At 29.5% G+C, this 24,078-nt stretch overlaps 1 protein-coding gene and 1 long non-coding RNA gene across 3 annotated transcripts; both read left to right on the top strand.

Moving 5' to 3' along the window:
* Positions 1 to 2,958: 2,958 nt before the first annotated feature.
* Positions 2,959 to 8,091, top strand: LOC117167924. 2 transcript variants are annotated; one of them, XM_033353169.1, is made up of 4 exons: positions 2,959 to 3,159; positions 6,421 to 6,508; positions 7,476 to 7,828; positions 7,947 to 8,091. In XM_033353169.1, exons 1-3 carry the CDS (start codon positions 3,075 to 3,077, stop codon positions 7,786 to 7,788), a joined length of 486 nt encoding a protein of 161 aa, XP_033209060.1. In that variant the 5' UTR covers positions 2,959 to 3,074; the 3' UTR covers positions 7,789 to 7,828; positions 7,947 to 8,091. The 2 variants fall into 2 exon arrangements, with proteins under 2 accessions (XP_033209060.1, XP_033209061.1); XM_033353170.1 differs by having other exon boundaries at positions 2,970 to 3,159; positions 6,439 to 6,508.
* Positions 8,092 to 9,462: 1,371 nt separating this feature from the next.
* On the top strand, positions 9,463 to 21,742 carry LOC117167677. Its single transcript, XR_004466421.1, has 3 exons — positions 9,463 to 11,289; positions 20,551 to 20,753; positions 21,687 to 21,742. It is a non-coding gene; the product is annotated as an uncharacterized LOC117167677 (long non-coding RNA).
* The last annotated feature ends 2,336 nt before the right edge of the window (positions 21,743 to 24,078 follow it).

Consider the following 24,078-nt stretch of genomic DNA (forward strand, 5'->3'; position numbering starts at 1 on the left):
TCCAAAAACATTTTATTTTTCTAAAAACGTGTGTGCATATTTCGAGGTTATGTGTGTTACAATTCTCGCGAGCGTTACTTCCAAACGACACAATATTTTTGACTAAAGGGTCCGCAGGGTGGCCGTTTTAAACAAAGAAAAAAATTCCCGGTCATTTCCCGTTTATTTCCCGGTTTGCAAACATTTTTCACGGCCAATGTAATTTAAAAAATAAAACTATATTCTAAACATTTTTCCATATAATGTAATAAACAATAAACAACAAATTAAAGCATTCAAAGTGGAACCCTTGAATTCCAAACTTTTAAAATTAAAGTTTAAAAGTTTTCAATTAAAAAATTGTCTATTCAAATGCTCAATACCTTACACGTATAAACTGGAAGGTACTGATACTTTTAAATTTGACAGTTTTAAGTGAGATTCAAATAAACTGTAAAACTTGGAACTATGATGAATTATAGATCTCAATGATTCAGAAAAACTTCCAAAAATATAAATCCCCATTAAAATTGGCAAAAGTCTAAATTGAAGAATCAAGAAATGAACTTTACAAATTATCAAAACTATATTACTTTAAGTAATTTTAAGCTAGACACGTTAAAAATTGAAAAATAATTTTTTTAACTTAATAGTTCTTAAATTAAAAGTAAAATTATTTTTATTTCAAATAGTCTAGGCATCCTTCAAAAGCTTTAAAATTTTATTTCAAAATCTTGAAAAATCTACAACTGGCTTTAAATTTTTCCAAATTCAAAATAATTTTAAAATTTTTTTCAGAACTTTTAAATATATTTCAAAATGAATTGAATTTTTTCTATCACTTTTAGAAAAGCCTGCAAATCCAAAACAAATTAAATTTGAATTTGTAAATAACAATAGAACATTTATTATTTGTAAAAATCTTAGAGTAATAATAAGAGATATTTAGAAGTTTAAAAAAAATTCGAATTAAATTAAAAAATTTAAATAATTTCAAATACTTACAGCCGAATTTAAAATAAAATTCAGATTTTTGAAGATTTCAAACAAAAAATTTTGAAATTTTTTTATGAATTTTGAATCTTTTCAAAACTTCTAAATATCTCTTCAAATTACTCTAATTTTTTCTACAAATAATAAGTGTTCAATTGTTATTTATGCGATAAAATGTAACAATTTCACTTATAAATAGAACACTTTTTAAATAGATCAATTAAAATTGCAACGCTAAAAGTTTAAAAGTTATTCGAAAATTTTAAGATTCAAAGCTTTCTATGTAAAACAATTCAGTTTCAAATTGTTTTCTTTGAAATAGTTGGTTTCGAAAAAAATGATATTATAATTTCAATTCTGATCAAGACTTTTTGATTGAAACAGTTACAATCTGGAAATCCTCAAATTTTGAACAGAACTAGAATTGTTTGGTCAAATCAATTATTGTTCAGATAGCCCGGCCGGGATCCGACCAGAAACCTTGTTGTATTAGGGCCAACCGCGGAATTTTCTACACGGGCTCTAGTTGTTCGAAGACAAAAGAACGCTTCAAAAATCTTCAAATCTGCTTAGTTTTCACGTTTACATTACCGCTTTCGAAAGGATCAAATTTTTTATTTTTTTAAGTTTGAAAATTTATTTAATGTTCAGTTTGGAGTGGCTCAGGACCATCCTCATTTAAAACATCCTGAAAATGCTTCCAGTTTTCGCGTATCTCACAGTTTGTTAATATGCACATACTAGGTTGCAATAAAGTGCATGAAGAGGGACCTACAACTTGAATTGAGATTTGAACCATTAAAAATACGGTAAAAGTATATAGGAAACATTTTACAGGTCAGAGATCTAACCGCGGAATTCTAACATGTACTCGTAGATCGAGCACCTAACTGTCCGAGTTACCGAGGTTAACATCTATTATTATAGAACTCTCATTTATAGATACCATTCCTATTTAATCTTTAGCTTAATAGCAGACAATTTGCATGTGAACTTATAATTTATTATTATTTATAAATTATTATTTACAATAAAGTGACAAAAACCATATTTACTGTAAGTATTAATGTGCACATTTATTATGTGTGGACTTTGCTGTGTAGACTTTAATGTGTAGACTTTTCACGTGGTAAGATTAATGTGTAGAATTCTATTCCTGTTTTAGGTGGTGAATTAAATGTGTAGATTTGATGACCTTAATATAATGTCTACACGCAATGTGTAAAATTGAACAACGTGTAGATCCGATATGTGTAGTATCGATACCCAGCCTAAATTTACACTTCATTATTATTTCAAAAATATTTTATATATATTGATAAGCACACAAATTGAATACTCAATTATTAATTAATAGGCTGGCTAAATTTTGTATTTAACTCAAAATTTCTTTTAAAAAAAATTGAACAAATCTTTGAGCAGCTTTTCTAGTAGCCGGGCTAATTTGATTTCTCAATGTGTAAAGTCATTATTGATTTCATTTGAAACATTTCATATATCATGATAAGATAAAAAATACGATGTTATCACCAATATTAAAATATCGATATCTTGCGGAAAGAAACAGCTAAGATTTCTAATTTTTCAAATTTTTAATCCAGAAATGATTTAGAAACTTCGTGTGAAAGCCAATTTCGGATCCATTTTAGTAAAACTTTTTCCTTCTTTAGGACCGCTGTGCACAATGTTCTTCATATTCTTAATTTTTATAATCTTAATGAAAGAAACTATAAAATTATGGGTAGTGCTTATTTTTAGTCATTTGTATGCAGTATCGTTTTTATAATTTCATTATGCATTTTTCAAGCGTGCTTTCGTATGCTATTGATAGTTAAAATTGCTAATCTTTCACGCCGTAAATCGAATCCGTGTTTAATTCCACTGCTGACCAACTCGAATTGATCTTTAGCAAATTTTCTCTCCACACCTTTGCTGAATAGTACGTGTGTAGTAATCCCCACTGCATTCATCTTACTCGCTTCCCTCTATAAAACCAGTGCTTCATCGTAATATCAGATCAAATATTGCCATCGTCCACGAAGGAGAGCAAACAATCCTGAAAGCCGAGGATCTTGTGAAGAAAAGTTACGAACTGGAATAATATGGCTGTGGTAAAAACAAATATTGTATCACTTGTAGCGGTGGTAATAATTGTATTTTCGATGACAATTCACGGATTTCCTGATGGTATGTAATCTGTCATTTTGAAACTTTCACTAAATTGAAGATATTTTAAAATTCTTCAGAAAATTCTTTAAAAATATTTGCAGAACTAATTAATATGTAGAAAAAATAATTCCATAAAGCAAAAGAAAGTTGCATCTTATTTGATGCAGATTCCGGCAAATTCAGTTAATACATTTCTTTTAGTTATTAAAATAATAAATTAAAAATTTCTTACTTAACTTTATTTTCTCGGCATTTGTCTTGACAATTAACAATTTTTTCAACCGGGGAAATAATAGATGAAATTATATAATATCAAATTTGGACAGCCACCATAAAATTGTCCTATTGCAATTTCTTTCGTGGTTTTTATTTTTCTTTCCTATTTTTTTATTTGTGGTCCAACAAAATTTGTTTCTCTTTTTTCAGGAAGACTTTGATCTTTTTTAAATTACAATCCGAACATTTTATAGTGGTTGTTTAATCTTCTGGTTTTATTTTCGGTACTTATCTACATGAACTTTATTATTGGACGTACAAAAGGATTTTAAATTTGATTTTAATCTAATTTAAATTTCTTCAATTTAAATTTTCCGCTAATTCTCTCTTTTCCTATTTTTCAAACGAAACCTCTTTCCCTCCGTGGTCTGAAGGAATTTTCACATTTTTTTGTTTTCTTTTTTGCTTAAATTCTATCTGAATAAATAGAAACCAAATTATAAAAGTAAACTATCTTTCATTGAAAGTTATTTCTTTTATATAAGAACCTACTGTCGTATTCTTTTATTCAGAACTCATCTCTTTTGGATAAATATTCTACCATTTGCGCATAAATGAAACTATTCGATTAAATTTTTTTTTTAATTTGAAAACTATTTTTTTGTCGAAAAATTTGATTAATCCATTTTTTGTTTGTGATTGATCGTTTTTAGTTGAAAATATAACTACTTGATTGATAGTTGAACTACTTTCTTAGACTTTTTTTTGTTGCAGATTGAACGGTTTTGTTAAAAATTATTTTTTTGTTTCTCTTTAAAATTAATTTTTTTTAACTAAAAATGTCACGGTTCTTTTTTTGATAAATTCAAGCCAAACGGACTACTTATCAACAAAGCAGTTGAATTTCCAGACTAAAAATATTAATTTTTGTCAAAAAGTTCATTTTCAACCAAATTGGTTGACTTTAAACTAACGACAACTCATTTTCAACAACAAGTAAAACAGTTAAATTTTCAGTTCACAAAATCGATTAAAAAAACAAATTCCGAACAACATAGTCAAATACTTTAATTTTGGCTTGGAAATTCGTTTTCTTATGTTAAAAGGAAAGCTTTTGAACTACGAATTCAAATATTCCGTTTTTGGTTCAAAATTGGTAATTTTTTAATGATTTTAAAATGAAAATAATTTTCAGCAAAAACAGTTGATCTACAAGAAATAAAAGGAATTTAAAACAAATTAGTTCAACTTTAAACAAAACAGTTAAATTTTCGATAAAGAAGATTACTTCTCCATGAAACACGTAATAGTTGATATTTCAATTAAAAACGATGGACTTTGAACCCAAAATCAGATAACTAAATTTTCAGTTAAAAAATTAATTGAAAAAAATGAATTATCAACAAAATAGTGAATACTTAAATCGACACAAAAGAAACCTCTAAAAAATTAGTTCAACTTTCTAACATGCAATGGAATTTTCAACCTAAAAATGTGAATTTAAATAAAAAATTGTATGTGTAAATGCACAATTAAAAAAGACCATTTTTTAGGCAAAATGGACCGTTTAAATTTTCAGTTCATGAAATTAATTTTGAAATAAAAAATAAAATAATAATTTTAGCAAAATAGTTTAATATTCAACCAGGTAGTTAAATTTTTAACCAAAAGAGATGAACTATTAACAAAAAATATAATAATTGAATTTTAAACTTAAAAAAAAAATTGATCTTCCTGTCAGGTTCTCTTAATTTCATAAAATTTTTTAAGTTCGCCAATTAAAAAATTTGAAAATTCACGAAAACCATTACATGTAGTATCTGACAAAGAATATGTGGAACAAAAACGTAACGTTTCAATACAAAAACCAACTTTTGCTCTAAATATTTTTTGAAAGACTTATTGGTTTTGAAAATAAATGAATGAATTATTTTGATACAAATTAATATAATATATAATTTGAGTAATAATATTTATTTTTTTAAAATATGAGCTCACATGGTACTGGAAAGTATTTTGAATATTCAGAAAAAAATGTTTCTTTCAATTTATACTTTTCATGTATTATTGTCATGTTTTAAATTTATTATTTAAGTATATTATGTAGATTATCCGTAACCACAAAGTAAATGGTCTATTTAAAAATTTTTTAAATTTAAATGTAGCGTTCCTGAAAAAAGTTTGATACGTATGCTTAAATGTTAATTTTAAACTTTCTCGAAAAAGAACAGTGCTACTTTCTGTAGAAAATCCCTATATATGAGTGATTTCTAAATAAAAACCATTTCAGACAATAAAATTCTTACAAACAAATTTCCGAACCACCTTCAATATTTTAAAGGTAGCATACTACAAGGGCCTGACCCATATTTTCACAATTTTACAGTAGAGGCATAAAACGTTATGAAGAATAGATTTTTCAATTTTGTTTAATGATAAAGTACGTTTAAAATAAGGCAGTGCCAAATTCCACCCCGAATAAACTTAATTAAAAACTCTTAGTAGATTCTTATTAAATTTATTTAAAAAGTTTTTTGTTCGCTAGTAATAAAATATCCCATTTTTTAATTAAAAAAAAGATTTGTCTTCCTACATAGAATAGTGAATCAGTACAAAAAAGTAAGATTTGAAAATATTACTAGGATTTAAAAATTTTCTATTTTAGACGGAAATGAAAAATCAATTTTCCATTGTTTCCTTTATTTTGTTTTTCAAAAGAAGTCTTGATACTGAGCTATTTTTACGCCCGGAAAGAAACAATTTAATTGGAAAGTAAAAATTATTTGTTACGACTACATTAAGACGATTGCATCGGAAAATTCATATGATGATTCGCAATCGGACAAATTACGTTATTTTCAGTCAAATCGTCTGGATTAATTTGCAACAAAAGGTTTTTCCGTTTTAAACAAAAAAAATTATGAAGTTACAGAGCAAAAAATTTGTTCCCTCCTTACCCCAAACTAATCTATAATCAATTTGGTTTTCGCTCTAATTAAAATATTACAGATTAATTTATTTTTCCTGCTTTAAAAAAGCAGTTATGATTTTAACTTGAAACAGTATTTTCTAATGTCCTAGGAAATGGGAGTGCAGCTTTAGCTAAGCTGATACAAAAAAGCAATCCTGAAGTAAAGCCAGAAGCTGGCGGGTAAGACTTTTTGATTTTTCAGTATAATAAACTATTTACAAATTATAAAATATTTTCGTTTTTAATCTTCCAATAACTTAATTCTTATTCTTGATTTTCATTACAATATAAATCAACCATATCGTTGTTGGTTGGATTTTTGTGTCTATTATGACTGTAACACTTTTATCATGACTAATTATTGAAAATTTACATTCTTCTAAATCCTCCTCAAACTAATAAAAATATTAGACTGGAATTTTAGGACACTCTAGTAGATTCAAAAAGCATTACTATCGGTTAAAAAATGTTCGTTTTGAAAACAATCTTTCTTCTCTCGACAGGCTAGAAACTTTCTAGCGGATACCAAAATGAATTTAAAAAAATTTGACCAGAAAGAAATTCATTCATGTCAAAAATTGGATAACTTCCACTTTGCTGGTTATTTTCAAACCAGTAATTCTTTTTGGATGCGAGTGAACTTTAAGAGTCGCATACTATGATAAGATAAGATCCCAGGTAGAATAAACATAATAAAAAATTATTTTATGATCAATACTTGAGCTTGAGTGTACGAATATAAGATAATTTTTGAAGATTTTTATACTGAATATGGCATAATGAGAAAATGCAATTTATCGTGATTTTTACCTTTTTTAGTTACTTTGACTTCTGTTTGCAAGCATAAGAATATTTTTAATGAAGTCTACAAATGGACTTGCTTCATTGTAAAATATAAAGTTTCGTATTTACCTAAATGAGAAAAAATAAATTATTGGTTTGAAAATAACGAGAAAGATACTAATTTTGTCATTGTGACCTTTGCTCGCGTTTTTCGAATTCAGAGAATTTTCTTTTCTCAACCTTTTAGGAGGTCTAAACCTAAACTTTTATAAAAAAGTATAAAAGGTTATTTGTATAATGTAAATTGTTCGAAATTCGAAATATTTAAATATTTCATTGAACAAATGTTTTTTCTTCAAATTAGAGACGAAAAAGAAAAATCGGTCACTGAAACTAAAGCAACCGAGGAAAAAGCTGGTGACAAACCACCAGCAAATGCTGAATCTGGAAAAAAATCCGAAGTTCTCATTGTTGAGACTAAGGTAAACCCAGTGAAAACAACGGACAAACCAGCTGAAAAACCAGTTGCTAAATCAGATGAGAAGTCAGCTAATAAATCGGAGAAAAAAGCAAAACCGGAAGTTCATCTTGCTGAGGCTAAGAGTATCCCTGTGAAAACAGGTGATAAACCAGATGATAAACCGGCTACTAAGTCAAATGAGAAGCTAGCTAATTAATCAGAGAAAGAGGACAACAAAGACGATTAAAATCCTATAGGTATGGAATTTGAAATAAAAAAGCATGATGTGAAAATGTGATAGCAGCGATGCTCATAATTTATTATTTTCCTTCTATATCTATGATTACTGATTATGTTACTTTTCTTTTTATTTAGAATTCAATCTTAAGAACAAGAAATCCATCGGCAAAGAAACAACAATTTGAAGAAAACTAAATTACATTTAGATAAACTGTGGAGTTAAATATTTTGTTTCAATAGATTGTGTAATAAAACAGGAAAATAAGTTACAGACTGTAAATTATTATTACTACATATTAATTTTCTGATCCTATTCAAACGAAAACGTTAAATTTCGGTGAGAAGGAGACACTGCGGTTTCAAATTAAATGGTCGCAAGGTTACAATTGTATGAGCGTGACAATCTGTTTTTTTTTAATGGGTATAGTGTCAGGTGCAAGGTTGTACAGTGCTGACCATGAACGATAATATCCATTGTTCTCAGGATTGATAAAGACTGCATGAAATCAGAGTAAATGAAAAAACGACAATATAATTTTTTATGGCTTTCGTTAGGGTATTAAAAGTGTATAGATTGCTTGAATTTATTCTTGAAAAATTAATGGCCCTCTTTTCTTGACATTATCGTTTGAATATTTAACACATTGCATTTATTTTTAAAATATAATATTTACGAAAAACATATTTTTAGAAAACAAGTAACTTCAAAAAGAAAATGAATCATCTCTATTGCAGAGTTTGAGAATAAAATTCTTCTTTTTAATTTAAGTCATAGGAAGGTCAAGAAGATAAAAATCTTTCTTAGATTAAGATGGCAAGAATTTGCTCTTGGTATTGCATCACCTCAAATTTATTCGTTTTTTGAAATAATTAATTTCCTATTCTTTTTTCTAATTTGTCAACATGGTTTTAAGTTTTTAAAACTAATTTTACAGTTTAAAAATATTATTTGTTGGAACCATTTTTCCCAGTAAATCGTGCAATAATAGGTATTTTATGGAATTGTTAGCATAATTAACAAAAGTTAAAAGTCATATTTTTTTACATACGCTTTTTGAAAATTATTTAAATGATTTTCGTGTACTTAAAAAAAAAGATTTGCCTGCAAATCGTGAAAATTTACTATTGTATGGAAATATTTTAATATAATTAAATTAATTTAATCTAACTTACTTATTCTTGAAAAATAACAACTTATTTGATGATTCCTAAGAGTGATATTTTTTGTGGAAGACATTTTTAAATTATAAACAAAAGTGAATTCACTTGCTCCTTTTTATATCAAACATGGAAAAAATGTGTTTTTTGAATTTCTGGCAGTAGGTCGCAAAAAAATTACTCTTCGTATTCATTAGCTACGACATTCATCCAATAAAATAGTAACTTTTTAAAATTTATAAGGGGAAAATTATTTAAGCAAATTAAAATTATTTGAAAAAATAAATATTGTTTAAATAATTGCAAACTGTCGCACAAAAAATATTACTTTCAGAATTAATCAACAGCATGATTGATTTCAGATAATTACTTTTTTCGATCAAAAGACAGAAAAAATTGCTCAATTAAATAATAACTGTTTTAGAAAATCAAAATTAGTTAGAAAATAATTAAAAACGAAAAAACAAATTAGGTGGGATCTATTCACAAAAATATAATTTCCATAGGTATAAATTTCGGTCAACCTATTTTATATATTATGTGTTCCCTTTAATATCTGTTGAGATTAACATTACTTTTTATTACTTAACAAAATAATTTGCTTTAAAAATGATATAGAATTTGAGGTTAGATTTTTTTGATTTTCTTAGATCATTTCTAATCATTTCACGAAAGTATAGCATCTCAAACCTTAAAGAATCTATTACAGAATAATAAAAAAGGAATCGAAAAAATCAAGGAAAAGATAAGGAAGGAGTAATGAAAAATAACTTTTAAAAATGTACTAACAATATTGTTTACTACTAATCAATATTCTATGATTTATATATACTTCCAGAAATTTTCACCTTATAGAACTTATACTTCAACATTCGGGCAACACACATATGGGTCATTCTACGGAGGTTTTACCCTCTAATATTTTTTTGGGTGATATAATTTTTTTCGTTTTTTGATAAAAAATATTTAATATTCAATATTTAATTGAAATTAAGGATACTGAAGAATTGCACAATTGAAATTACATAAAAAATTAGGCATTTTTATAAAAAAAAGAAATTGTTAAAAAAGGACCTTATATTCCTTATTTAAACCCAATATAAAAGGATTAAAATTCCTAACGCATTCTAGAATATACTGAAAAAATTTCAAAGTAAGGAAATAAATAGATATTGATGAATAGTTGTAATACGTGGCACGCGCGGTAGCATACACGTTTGAAACTTGTAAAGGCTTCAGTTCAAAATTCATTTTTCAACCACTATTGATTTTTCCACTTTGAAATTTTTACAGTATATTCTGGAATGGGTTAGGAGGAATATTAATCTAAAAAAATGGGAAAATATTATGTCCTTTTTTGGAAATATCTTCTTGTTTATAAAAATGCCAAATTTATTTATAAAGATTGAAAGCAGTAATTTTGCAGTTTACTTCAGCTTGACGTTCGAGATCAACCGCATATTACATAAAATGTTTGAAATTTTTTTATGATTAATTTTTCAGTCATAAAAAAGTTGAGACGAGCACTTTTTTTAACACGATAATTTAAAAAAAAATTATTATACAACTTGCCAAACATTTATTGCTTTTTACGTCATTTCTGAGTAAGGTCGTTGAAATAAATTTTGATATTCCTTTTTGATGTCGCTGTACTTATTTTTAGTGAATACTGATGCAATAGACTATAGTATTTGTACAAGAAATCTGTTCTAAGGAACGATAAACTCAAGCTTGAAGCTGGCGAAGGTCGTTATGTAAAATAAAAAAATCCAATTGAAACTTCAAACAAATTTCTACTCTGAATTATTACTAAAATTGTCCAAATATTTGTATTCCTAAAGGGCTGGGAAGACTATATTTAGTTATTTTTGTTATCAAGGAATACAAAAAGGAAAAATACATGGATACAATACAATCCTCGGTGTTTTGAATATTTACTTACTGAAAGCGTATTTAAAAAAAGTTGCTTTTGGTTTTTTTTAATAAAAATAGCATTCGGTAGTTAATAGCTCCAAAATTATTAATCTATTATTTTAGTTTTATATCAACTGTGCGTATTTCGTTGAGAAAAATCCTCCAAGGCTAACGTAAATAAGAACGTACCTGATTTACAAGCCACTGATAAGACAATTAAACCTACATTTTATCACATATGATTTTTCTCGCATAATCAGAATCATAAATTTACATAAAATCATTTCAATATAAATTTCACACATTTATCCATTTTTCGAGTGTATAAAACGATCTTTCTTGTCTCGAAATTGATTTATAGTATCAGGTTGATCGATCAAATCATAAGGAGAGACTACCATAAGAGGTGAGTGACACTAAGTATGCAAAATTGTTTCTCTTGATTAGAAAATTTTCGCATTCAGTTATATATAATGTAATAACAAATTTAAGAGTCATGCTTTGGATAATGATATTAAAAATATTTGATAAGATTCCTGTTTCAAGTTTTATAGAAACTAGCTTTGGACCTTCCACTTTTATAAGTCACCTTCCTTAATCATTCATTTACCGCTATATACTTTATACTCGAATTTGTGAAATATAATTAATTTTAAACATTTTACTGCGTTTTATTTGTTTCTATTCATATTTTTCCATTTAAACTGCCTTTTAAATTCTCTTACCATCTTGAATACAGGAATGTGAAAGCCATAAGGTAAACCCTAATTTTTTCTCCTTCCATTTCTATCACATCACTCACTTCGCATCTCCTCAATTTCACTTACTTTTACTTCTTCCCTTACCACACTGCCCAATCACTTATTAATTTTACGTTCCACCCCGCCCTTCCCTTACATCTCCATCATCTACTTTCCCTCTTCTCAACTCTCCTACATTCATTTTTAGCGCATCGCAACCACGCACATTCTCACCCCTTCACTTCTCTTACGTTTTCCTCCTCTACACCCTACTCCATAACATTATCCACATTCCGCACTTCTCTTACATTCTACATCGTCTCTTATCTTTCTTTGCCTTTTTCTACATCCCCTAGCATCAGATTCGCAACTAGCACTCTCTTTTCCTACTTCCCAACTCCTCAAGTCCAACTCTTCCCATCCCATTACTTCCCTCACTTTTTTATCTTCTACTTTCTCTGAATCTATTCCTATTCTTCTTTTATTTTCCCTTCCTTCCCTTTCCTACTTTTCTTAATTCTCCCTCATCTGATTTTCGTCTCCTCAATTCACCTACTTTGATTCACCATCCATCTATTATTCTGAGTTTCCCGCCTTCTTCACTTCTCTTACTTCTGCTTCTCTACAGCCTAAATCCTAATATTATCCACATCCTTCACTTGTCTTACTTTCTACAGCGTCACTTTTCTTACTTTTCCTTAATCCACTTTCCCTCTGCTCACGTCCCTAAATTACGCTCGCATCTCCTACTAGCCGACCCCTCACATCCAACTCTTTCTATCCCATTAATTTTCTCACTTCTTTATCTTCTATATTCCCCAAATCTACTTCCATGCTTTGCTTACTTTTTCTCCCTTAAATTCTCTTAATTCTCCCTTATTTGATTTTCATCTCCTTAATTCCCCTACTATCGTGTCCTATCCATCTCTTCCCCTCAGTGTTTCGCTCTCTTTACTTCTCTTACTTTTCCATTTTTTACATCCCAAACCCTAACATTATGCACATCTTTAACTTCTCTTACATTCTACACTATCACTTTCCGTACTTTTCCTTTCTCTACTTCTGAACCCTTCACATCCAACTCTTACTATCCCATCACTTTCCTGACTTCTTCGTCTTCTTCTTTCCCTATTTCGACTCCTATGCTTCTCTTACTTTGCTTCTCCTTCTAAACTCTTTTATCCCACAATTTCAAACCAATCCCATTCCTTCCCTTATTTCTCCAACCTCTACTCCCCCTGATTCCACTTCCATTCTTCTTCTACTTCTCCCCACCCTTTGTTTACTTCTCCCTCATCCACATAAAACCCGTTTATGAGCACAATGAAGATCGAAAGAAAACATAAAAATGAATGAAAAGAAAATTTTCTTCACCTGTAAAAAATGTCTTTCTACCTTAATTTTTGTTATTCTTACCTAAGTTGGAAAGTAGATATACGAGAAAGCCATTAGAAATAAGCAAAAACCAAATATATATATGTGCATGCTATATAAATGCAGTTCAATAGACCGCATGTGCCAAACATGTGCCAAACCACAGGTTATCGAAACATGTGCCGAAGGGAGGGTTAATTACACCTTTTAATATTAGAAGAGTCAACTGAGGTTTAAAATTTGAAATCGGGCGGCGTTCCAGCGAGTAGTATGAAACCGTTTTAATTGTGCGAATTAATATTTGTTCGCCAATTGTTGTTTATTTTTTTTTTAACAATGAATTACAAACTATTAATTTTAAACTTTTATATCTGAAACAAATGAGGTCCTGAAGCCAAGAAAATAGTGTGTATATGTATATGGGGTTTGATGATTATAAATTTTAGGCTCAAAAATTTCAGATGGCAGGCAAACTTTTCTTTGAAGTTTATTAAAATTTGATTGAAATAAAAATTTCAAGATTTTTTAAAATTTTCAAGCTTTTTATTGCAACGACCTTTTTTTCCTAGAATTCCAGAAAAAATCTAAATAACTTTTTTTAATAATAAATTTTTTTTAATATTTAGAAAGATTTCAAATTATTTACTACAGTTTTGAAAAAGAATTCACAAGATTTCAAAACAAAAATTCAATTTTTGTACCTTTCAAAATAAAGTATTCTTTTTTTTTTGAATGATCGTGAGAGGTTTCGAGATTTATAATAAAAACTTCTCAAGATTCCTGGTAATGTTCAAAGTGATTTCTCATTTTTGAATTAATTTTGAAATAATATTTAAACAAATTTTTAAATTGCAAAAGATTTCCAAAATTGTCAAAAATAAATTTTTTTGACGGATTTTAATCGTTTTAAATTTAAAATTGGTTTAAAGCCTCTTTTTTTGTTGAAATTTTAATTTGAAATATATGAAATTACTTTTAAAAATATTTTTGTACTTTATCAAGAATCTTAGGAAAATTATATAGATTTAACCATAAGAATAAATAACCAAACTACCTATCAAAAGGTATTTAAAATTTTTATTTTATAATCAAAATTATTTTTATATTTCAAAGCGTAACTATTTTAAATTATATTATTTCTAAATTGATGTATTAAATTCTTTGTTTGTGCAAATGTATCTACCAAAATATTGTTTACCTATTGTTACTGTATAATTAAATTTTGTATTGCAATAATTCGAATTGATGTGTAGATATTAGTCTCACAAAATAAAAAAGAAAAAAGAGGTATCACACTCACGCTGAATCTAATGTTTAATTAACCTGTTCAAGTTCTATTCAAAATACCAGATAACAAAATTACGGAATAAAGTTCTTCAAAAGTATCTTGATTTCTTTAAAAATAAGCGATTAAAAAAATTAATAATTACGGTTCTACAAAATGAAAATTTTTCAAGTGATTCAAAAATATTAAAAAATATTATTAAGTAATGTAGGGGCTTAAACTAGGTTGAAACTAATCTTTTAAATATTTTAAAAAGATTTCAAAGAAATCAACATAAATTTAAGAAATTGAAAAGATTTTGAAGGATTATCAAAGATGTGTGAAGATTTTAAGGGACGTAATAGACTTTAAGGAGTTCAATAACCTTATTTATATTTTGAAATTACTTGTAAATCTTGAAACTCATTTCGACTGTACTGAAATTACTTAAAATCTATTAAATTCATCAAAAATATCTTAAACTCTTTTAAAGGTTTTGAAATCTTTTGAAATTCATTTAGAAAATTAGATAATTTTTTAAATAATAAATATATTTATTATTTCTAGTTAAAAATTGAAATTTTCGTTAAAAATTGATACTGATCGTTTTCTAATTTATAAATTTAATCCATTTTAAAAAAATTATTGCATTTTAATGAAAATGCATCGTTTTTTGTTGAATTCAACTTCTTGAAAATTCCATTATTTTTAAATTAATTTTTCAAACTGCAATTATAGAATTTTCATTGTTTGTTGAAAATTTATATTTTCTTATTGAAAACTTATCTTTCTAAGCTAAAAATTAAACTATTTGGTAGGAAATTAAACTGTTTGAACATCTTTTTAGGTTCCAAATTTAAATCTTTTGTCGATATTTGGTCCTTTTGGTTTCAAAATTCAGCGACTTGCCTTAAAATGTATTTGTATTTCGTTGAAAATTTTTCTTGAATGTGTTTCCTATATAATTTAAAAATTCAACTATTTTGCAAAAAATTAATTAATTTTGTTGAAGATTCGCGTTTATTGATTGAATTTCACTTCTTGAGAATTATCTCTTTTTTTAAATTAACTTTTTAAGGTTAAAATGTAACGTTGAAAATTCATCTCTCTTGATTGAGAATTATAACGTTCATGTTCAAAATTCATCTTTTCGGGTTATGTTCAGTATCAAAACTTAACCCCCTCCATTTTCGTTAAACGTCCACGTTTTGAGACCCACTAAATCCGAAAAACAGGTTTTTCACGAATGCGACCGTTCGCCTGTCTGTTTGTCCGTGACTCTGTAGATTTTTAGTTTGTCAGCACGATAACTTTCGAAATAATTGACGGATTCGATTGGCATTTAGTATACTCTTTTAGTATTCTAAACTAAATTTCAAGTTCATTAGCCAGGCATTTTGGATAAAAATTCAAAAAGTAAGCGCATTTTGAAAAATTTGTAGGCCACTATTTTCAAGATTCAGAAATTTTCTGTCCAGCTATTTGTCGTACTCAAAATGAAAAACTATTTCACCTTATGACTTTCCATGATAAAAAAATACCACAGTTATAGCACTTACAAAATAAAAAAAACGAGTGTGGGACGATGGTCGTGGGGCTAAAGCGTAGGCTTTGGACCCACTCTTCCGGCTTGCGGGTTCGATTCCCGCCTCGCACTCTGGAAGAGTCTCGGTGGCCCATGCGGTGAACACTAGCCTAGCAAGGGAGTTGTTCATCTCCGGAGAGTCGTGGGACCGGTACCTCTAGAGAAAAAGGTTTTCTCTAAGTACTTAAGGCTGTGTTGCTCTTGGTGGTTCGGAACCCACCTCAAACTGTAGGTCCCCCTTCCACCACCAAGTAAGTGTGTGGAGGGTGCGTAAAGGAATAGAGAAGGTGTAAGAAAAATGTAAACCCTTAGGGGACACGTTAGAAGCTTTAAAAATAAAAAATCGAAAATAAAAATATTAAGCCGAAATGAAAAAAAAGTGAAAGCAGAAAAATGTTGATTTTTGAATTCCCCACAAGTTCATCATTAAGACTTTCTCAATTTTCTTGAAAAACCGAAAATTCAAATTTTGTCAGCATACAAAATAAGGAAAAACCAAATATTCCATTTTGCGGCCAAAACTGCAAAATATGACAAATGATGATTCTATCAAAATTATGTAATCAAAAAAGATTTACAAATTTGTTATTGTTAACTTTTCGATGGGACGCGTGGTTTTTTTTGTAAATCACATTGAAAGCAAAAAAATTAAATTTTTGGAAAAAACGATGCAAGGCAGGATAAAAAATGATTTCACAAAAGTCGTTCACCAAAAAAGGATATACGAATTCTTTATTAAAATTTTTAGAAAGGACGAGTATTTTTCCTTTTATTACACCATTAAACCATTTCCCTTTCAGAGTAGGCGTGACTCACTCGGTAGGGGAAAGGAGTAGTGTATGGTATGGTTAGAGAATTTTCAGATTAATCAAGAATTATCGTGTTATTTATGTAAATAACACGTTCGTTCCGCAACACTGCTCCGATCTAGGTTGCTGATCAATCTCTCTTGCAATCACCCCAAGCGAAGATCCTCACGAAGTCGTTATGTAAGGTTCCTCACTTAGGTCCATTAGTGGTCAAGGCCTTTTGTTTCAGGCATCACTCACTCTACTGACACTCTTTTTATTAACTATTTGCTGCCATACTTTCCTGTCCTGGCATACTTCTCTAGCTTCTTTTATGTCCATGCATTTTTTCATGCACTCTCGTGTTTCTGTGACTTCTTATGTCTCTTCTAACTACGGCTTCATTCACACATTCTAACCATTCTTTCCGCGTTCTACCTCTGGGCACGCTGCCATTTACTTTACCTTGATACACTTGTTTTGTTAGTTGTTCATTTGGCATTCTCTCAACATGTCCGAACCATCTTAACCGATTTCTTTCCCATGTGTCTACTAGCGTCTCTTCTGCACCACATTCTTTTAGAATTATCTCGTTACTTATTTTGTCCATAAGGGTTTACTCGCATATTATGCGCATGAATCTCATCTCAGTTGCGTTAATTTTACTCTTATCTTTTTCTTGATAAGTCCATGTCTCGCTACCGTATAGTACAGTCGGTACAAATATAGAAATATGCATTGCCATTTTAGCTTTATTTGATATATTTTTACTTCTGATAAGGGGACCTGCTCTACCAATAACCTTCTCACCTTCGTTTATGCGTCTATCTAATTCCTCATCTATCTTCCCGTCCCTAGTAAATAAGCTACCGAGGTATACGCACTTATAAACTTGTTTAATTTTCTCATCATTTAATAAAATATTGCATAGTGTTTTCTCACTCTTTCGTCCGAACACCATAGTTTTTGTTTTATTTGCGTTAATTTTGAGGCCCATGCTACTGATGCTTGCATTTAGTTTATTCAACATTCTTTGTAAGTCTTCGATAGACTCTGTCATAACAAACTTATCATCTGCGAACGCTAACCCAACACACCCTTACTGTTTCGAGATCCACACCCTCTTCGTCGAAGAGAGCCATTCTTAAACACTTGTCCATAAATAATATAAATAACTATGAAGACATAACGCATCCTTGTCTAACTTCTTGAATAATATCGAAACAGTCACTCAATTTCCCATTCACTTTTACACTCGCTCTGCTACCTGTATATATTGTTTTTATAGCTTCTAGGAGCCATCCATTGACTTCATACTCTTTCAGGATTTCCCAAAGTTTACTTCTATCCACCTTGTCAAAAGCTTTTTCTAGGTGAAAAAATGCACAGACAACTTTTTTTCCTACTGCGAAACTTTTTTCTGTTATTTGCCTCGAGCTAAATATTTGATCCGTACATGACCTTCCTGCCATAAACCCACTTTGGACTTGATAAACCTTTGCTTCTGTTATTTTCATTACCCTACGAATTAGTATTTATTAGTATATTTTACTTACGGTACTTAATAAGCTAATCCCTCTGTAATTATTGCAGTCGCTTTTACCTCCCTTTCTCTTGTATATTGGTACGCTAATAGCTTTTTTCCAATCGTCTGGGACGTCTTCCATCTCGAAACATCAATTTATCAATTCGCACAGTCTGTGTGGTATGCACTCGCCACCTTGTTTAAGCATTTCAGCGTTATTGCCGTCTACCCCTGCAGCCTTACCGTTTTTCAAGTTATTGATTATATCCCTAACCTCAGTGACACAGACTTTCTTATTTGAGTTTTCTATCGCATCGTGCTCAACAGCGCAGTTGTGGTTTCCTATAGCTTCATCTCCGAATTGTCTCCTAAAATAGTCTCTGAAAGCATCTAGGATTCCGTCTGCATCATATACCATTTCCGGCCTACTATTTCTCATATTGACAAATTCTGCACTTTTGTTTCCTTCCATTTTTTTATAAAGTAGTTTCTTGCTCCCTTCAAAGTCTTTTTGTATATTCATCTCTTCTTCAGCTCTAATTGTATCTTTACGTTCCTTAACTAATCGTTCAGGTATCCTGTTTTCGTGTCTATAATCATTTCTACGTCTATTTCTTTCCTCATTGCTAAGACCGGCGATGTTCAAAGTTCTCTTGTACGCTTCTCTCTTTGCTTTTTGAGCAGCCTGAATTTCATCATTCCACCACGCATCACCAGACATTCTTCCTACAACTGCGGTACCACACACTTCGATCGTATATCTAACAAGGATATTCCGTAACAATGTCTAGGCGCCCTCTATATCTTTGTTTTTGATACGGTTCTTCTATGTTGCCCTATCTATGCTTTCGATTATATTATCTGGAAATCTATTCACACATCCGGTTTCTCTAGGTCCTCAATTTTCATTCGCGTTCGTTTTGCTTTCTTGGTTCTCTTTTTTCTCCATCCCCGACCTAAGTTAATTTTTGAGATCAAAAGGTAATGATCAGTATTGCATTCAAGTCCCGTCGTGACACTTGTATCTTTGACTAACTCCCTTCGTCTTTCATCCGCAGCAACAAAGTTGATTCTACTACGGCTATTTTCTTTAGAACAGGCGTGCGTATGTATCATTTTATGCATAAACCAAGTATTTGTAATAAACAGACGCCTTTTTAAGCATAGAACAACTAATTTATCATCGTGATAGTTTGTTCTTGGATCTCCAAAATTACCAACTACTCTTTCTTTATCCTGATTTTGGATGCTCATTCATCCGTTCATGTCTCCTAGTAGAATTATAGTTTCCCCATGTTCGCAAATATTTATTAGGTCATTTAAAGTGTCCCAGAAGGCGTCTTTTACTTCTCTAGGACCACTATCAACTGGCGCGTAGCATGCTATGATAAATAGTCTTTTGATTCCTACTTTCAGTCTAGCCCACAGCAGCCTGGGAGATATGAAACCATTGTCTCCGAGATGCTGCTTTGCTCTTTCATTCAAAATCAGATCTACTCCTTGTTTACCATGTGATTCACTGTCTACTCCTGACCATATTTCAAATCCGCCTTTCAACACGCCGTATTTTATATCTTTGGTTTCGCATCCCTTTTTCTTTGTTTCAGGCACACATAAAATATCTAGTTTCCTCACGTCCATATTTTCACTTAATTCTTTTACCCTGAGGTCATTAACTCCCCTAGCATTCCAAACACCCACTCTCCATTCTTCGCCTGAAACATGACCTTTATATTTTCTGTGTGCATGCCTTTTGTGATTAAGATTTCCAGTCCTTCTCGAGGCTATTTCGCAGTTTGTATTATTCATTGTATAGATTATACGCCCAAGTATTATCTTTATGCGATAAGTTTATTTTCTGGGTCGAAATCATGTCAAAGTTAAGAAGCAAATCGTCATATGGTAGAGATTGTAGTTATAACGTCAGTCCCACCAAAAACTTCAGTTAATAAGGGAGAGTTGACGGAGTGGGGAGGTAGAACTGGAACCGACAGAGTTGCCTTGGGTTTGTGTTTTTGTTTTTATGCTGAGAAGTTCACCAGCCTTCAGCAGCGTTGTAATATATGGGAGTTAGTGTCCGGCCGTCTTCTCAGACCGTAACCAAAGACTTATAATCGTAAAAAAATCAGATTTAAAATAAAAAAACGAATTCTCGGAGAAACGACACAAGTTGCAATAAAATACTTACACTTATTCTTTCTTCAATCAGATTAAAAGGATTGAAACTGAGGTCAATAGATCTCATATTGAAGTAGTTCACAAACGCTCGATACCTCGAAGGAAATAGCTTTGAGATTTTTCAACATTCTTTAAAGAATTTTTTATACATGTGACTGATAAACTAATGATTTTTAATGTTAAATTTTAAGAAAGATGATTCTTATCTTTTAGATCAAAATTCAACATGAGGGTTCTCTTCTCACTTTATATGTTATTTGCTGTATTACTAGCAGCAATATGCGCTGCATCCTATGAATGTCCCCCCGGTACAGAATTCGATCCTCCTCTAGAAGAAGTAAGATATCCTTCTTACAAGCCACATTGTAAAACTGTCGAAGAAATATATCCTCCTATTCACCACAAAAATCAATAGCGTAAGTATTATTTTTTAAATTCATGTAAAAATAAACCGTGCAGTTGTTAAACAAATATTTGAAAATTTAAAACCTTGTTTTATTTTTTTTTAATTTATGTCAACTAAGGCTGCTTAAAGCATAAAAGGACACAATTTATGATTTCAGATATAGCATTAAAAAAGTTTACTTTAAAAATATTTAAACGATGATAAATTATCTTATTTCAAAAAGAAATTTTTTATTCGACACCACAAGTGAATAAAAAATTACTGGCCCCATCATTCAATTTATCTACTAGAGCTATAAAAAATAAGTGGAAAAAATTCATTAGAGCTTTTAATGTCTATAGCAAATTAAATTTTATTGTCTTTCAGCCAACAACATTAGAGATTTGCATTAAGCATGATTTTTTCCCATACAACATAGCTATCAGAACGTATCCTTGGTTGCCGATAAACTGAAAAATTACTTAAAATTCCAAAAATCTACAAACTGAAAAAATTATTGTAATTTATAAAAAAATGTTTTTCTTACCGTTTAAAGTAGTTTTCTTTCAAGAGTGCCTCACAACAATGAAATTGTATTCACGTAGTTTTCAATAATTTTCCTGGTGTATTGTTATAGCTATGAATCTTATCATAATAAAATATCAGTGAAGCTAGAAATATTTACCTGACAAATTTTTATTCACTTTATACATTTTTGCACGCGATAAGGTATTAGGGATACAAATACGGTTTGACAGCATTTTAACTTTTAAAACAAACCTTTTGTGGACCGCTCTTACAGACAGGTAAAATGAAAGACAAAAAGTTTGCGAAATGATAGAATACAAAAATTTATGCTCTTGGATTGTTAACTCTAAATGAACCTACTTCTATTTTTTATCTATCACAAATCACGAGCCTATAAAAACAGTGATTCTTTAATTTTATTATAATTATATTTCAGCCTAACAAAAAATTTCTGATGACGAGAAAACAGATTAGATGACTTAGTCCTAGCCAGAGGCGAAAAATTGCATGCTACACTTTAACCAATTTCAATGGTTAGTAAATAGAAAAAATAAAACTGTCGTGAAGAGATGTTACTTTGTTTATTTGCTATTTTTAAATGCATGTTTATATAATAGAACTCCCAAGAACTACAAAATTCATTAGGAATAGCATACTCTAAAAAAAATTTCATCAAGCCCATATTGTGATATGCCCAAAATGGCATTGTGATTTTAGCTAAGAAAATAATATTTCTTGAATCTGAATTTTTAGAAAAATGGTATTCGTTGAATATTATTTATCACCCTTCTAATCAATTTGAAATTTCTCAAAATTTATTGGGGTATATCGGCGTTATTATGCAATGACTTATATTCAGATAAATTAGGTATTTTCTGTTTATGGTTCTGTTCTCATTGCAAAATTTTAGCTAGTGAACTGAATGCAATAGATCATTTCTCGACATGTAAGAATCTTTTTTTATTTTTTATTAGATGTACGAATATACCTTGAGTTTTATTACTGAAAATCCCTAGAAATTATAAACTGGTTTTTTTCGATTGTTTTTCTTTTTTAATATATAAAACACACTTTATGCAATTTATCAGTAATAGTTTTCTTTATTATGATTAAAAAGTTAGATTTCATGTCCGATTTGATTTTTTCTCTACGTAATAGGCTACGTGTTCATTGGTTGTGAAGGAAACAAGAAAGTGTATCTAAAAGTTTGACCAACTTTCCATCTGTAATAAATAATTCGCGAATTGATTTGCTGATATCGAATGTATTTTCAATTGTTTAGGTTCGTCAATTTCCTTTGAAATATTTCTGAAAGGATATTAAAATAAATACATAGAAAAAATAATTAAAATAGTTTATTCTGTTATTATTCTCTTGCTTTAAGTTTTTCAAATAAACTCTTTCTTTTAGCTGGAATAAAGTTTCGGGAATTAATCAATTATTTTTTATATCTGTGAATTACTAAAAATGGCAAAATTTAGAATAAATGAAAGTATAGTAACTAATGACCTTTAAAAAATAATTTTGAAATTTGTAAATATGGCCTGCTTCTGTCCAAAATGAACATTATGCTGGCATCATTATCAATATAATATAAAAAATTTGAAATTAGTGTATATCTATGAGACAAAGTTTTAACTTGAAACAAAATTGTGAAAATGTTCTAAAAATTATTGTGCTTTTATAATTTTAAGAATCTAAACACTGCTTTTTGTGCTCTATCAATTTAAATAAAAAATCCTACATTATTTGTAGTACAGAAAATCTTTCATGAAAAAATTGGTTTTGAGCAAAAAATTACTGAAGCTATTTTGCTTCAAAAATCGTTAGGGAGGCACGTGAATAACTCCAGACCAAGTTTTCGGGACTATGCCCATTCGGGTTTTTGAAAAAAAGTCAAAAAGGTTTTGGATTTGCTTTTCCGTGAAAACCGTAGGTTGTAGAGAAAAATATTTGATAACCAAAATTGTAGAAGATCCTATTATCTACAATTTATTTCACAAAGTCAAAGCGCAAGAACAAAAAATACAGAATATAGAGGGCGTTAAATTAGCCAAAAATCAGTTTTTTCTCTTTTTTAAAGGGAAAAAATTTGTGTCACTATCTCGGTAATTCAAAAGTTGTGGAACAGGAAAGTAGCTTTACGATTAATATATTTTCTATTTCCTACGACTCACTGTTTCGCGGTGATACAATGTATAGGGGAAATAAGAAAATGCGAAAATTCTTGATATCTATTTTTAGCTCTTTCATGAAATTTGGTGATTAGCATACTTAATTGTAATGAAGTTGTTTTTTTCGCACCAACGTAGTGAGTTTTTAGGACGAATTTTCCGAATGATTAAACTTGATATTTGAAAACATATACGGTATATATCATTTTACGTAGACATTAAAATTAATAATTTTTTTTTTAAATCAAAGTATGGAATGAAAAGATTTTTTCAATAACCGATTTAAATGTAGTTAAAGTTTATTGCAATTTTCCGGATTTCGCTCTTGATTAGTATTTTTTTTGGTAATGCTGAAACTTGTACTATTATATCAATAATAAGTTATTGCATGAAATTTTCTATTTCGTAGAATAAATTCAATTAAAAAGGCTCTTCCCCGCTCTACAACTTTGGAATTACTGCGATGGTGAAAAAAAATTTTCCGTTGAAAAACAGTAAAAATTGATTTTTTGGTCATTTTGGCACCCTCTATTTCGTGCATTTGTAGTCAGAGCGCAGCACAGTGGGGTGAAATCGGAAAACGAGGTTCAAAATGACATTTAGAACGCAATTATGCACCGATTTTAGAATTTTTTTTTTGAAAAATTCAGAACT

This window comes from Belonocnema kinseyi, chromosome 2 (assembly GCF_010883055.1).
Source record: "Belonocnema kinseyi isolate 2016_QV_RU_SX_M_011 chromosome 2, B_treatae_v1, whole genome shotgun sequence".
In the NCBI taxonomy this organism is placed as follows: Eukaryota; Metazoa; Arthropoda; class Insecta; order Hymenoptera; family Cynipidae; genus Belonocnema; species Belonocnema kinseyi.

What these genes read in the sequence shown, in the direction of transcription:
- LOC117167924 (XM_033353169.1), top strand. Translation starts at nt 3,075, where the DNA reads ATGGCTGTGGTAAAAACAAATATTGTATCACTTGTAGCGGTGGTAATA. An exon ending in AATTCACGGATTTCCTGATG is followed by an intron (nt 3,160 to 6,420) that starts GTATGTAATCTG and finishes AACTTGAAACAG; the next exon opens with TATTTTCTAATGTCCTAGGA. An exon ending in GTAAAGCCAGAAGCTGGCGG is followed by an intron (nt 6,509 to 7,475) that starts GTAAGACTTTTT and finishes TCTTCAAATTAG; the next exon opens with AGACGAAAAAGAAAAATCGG.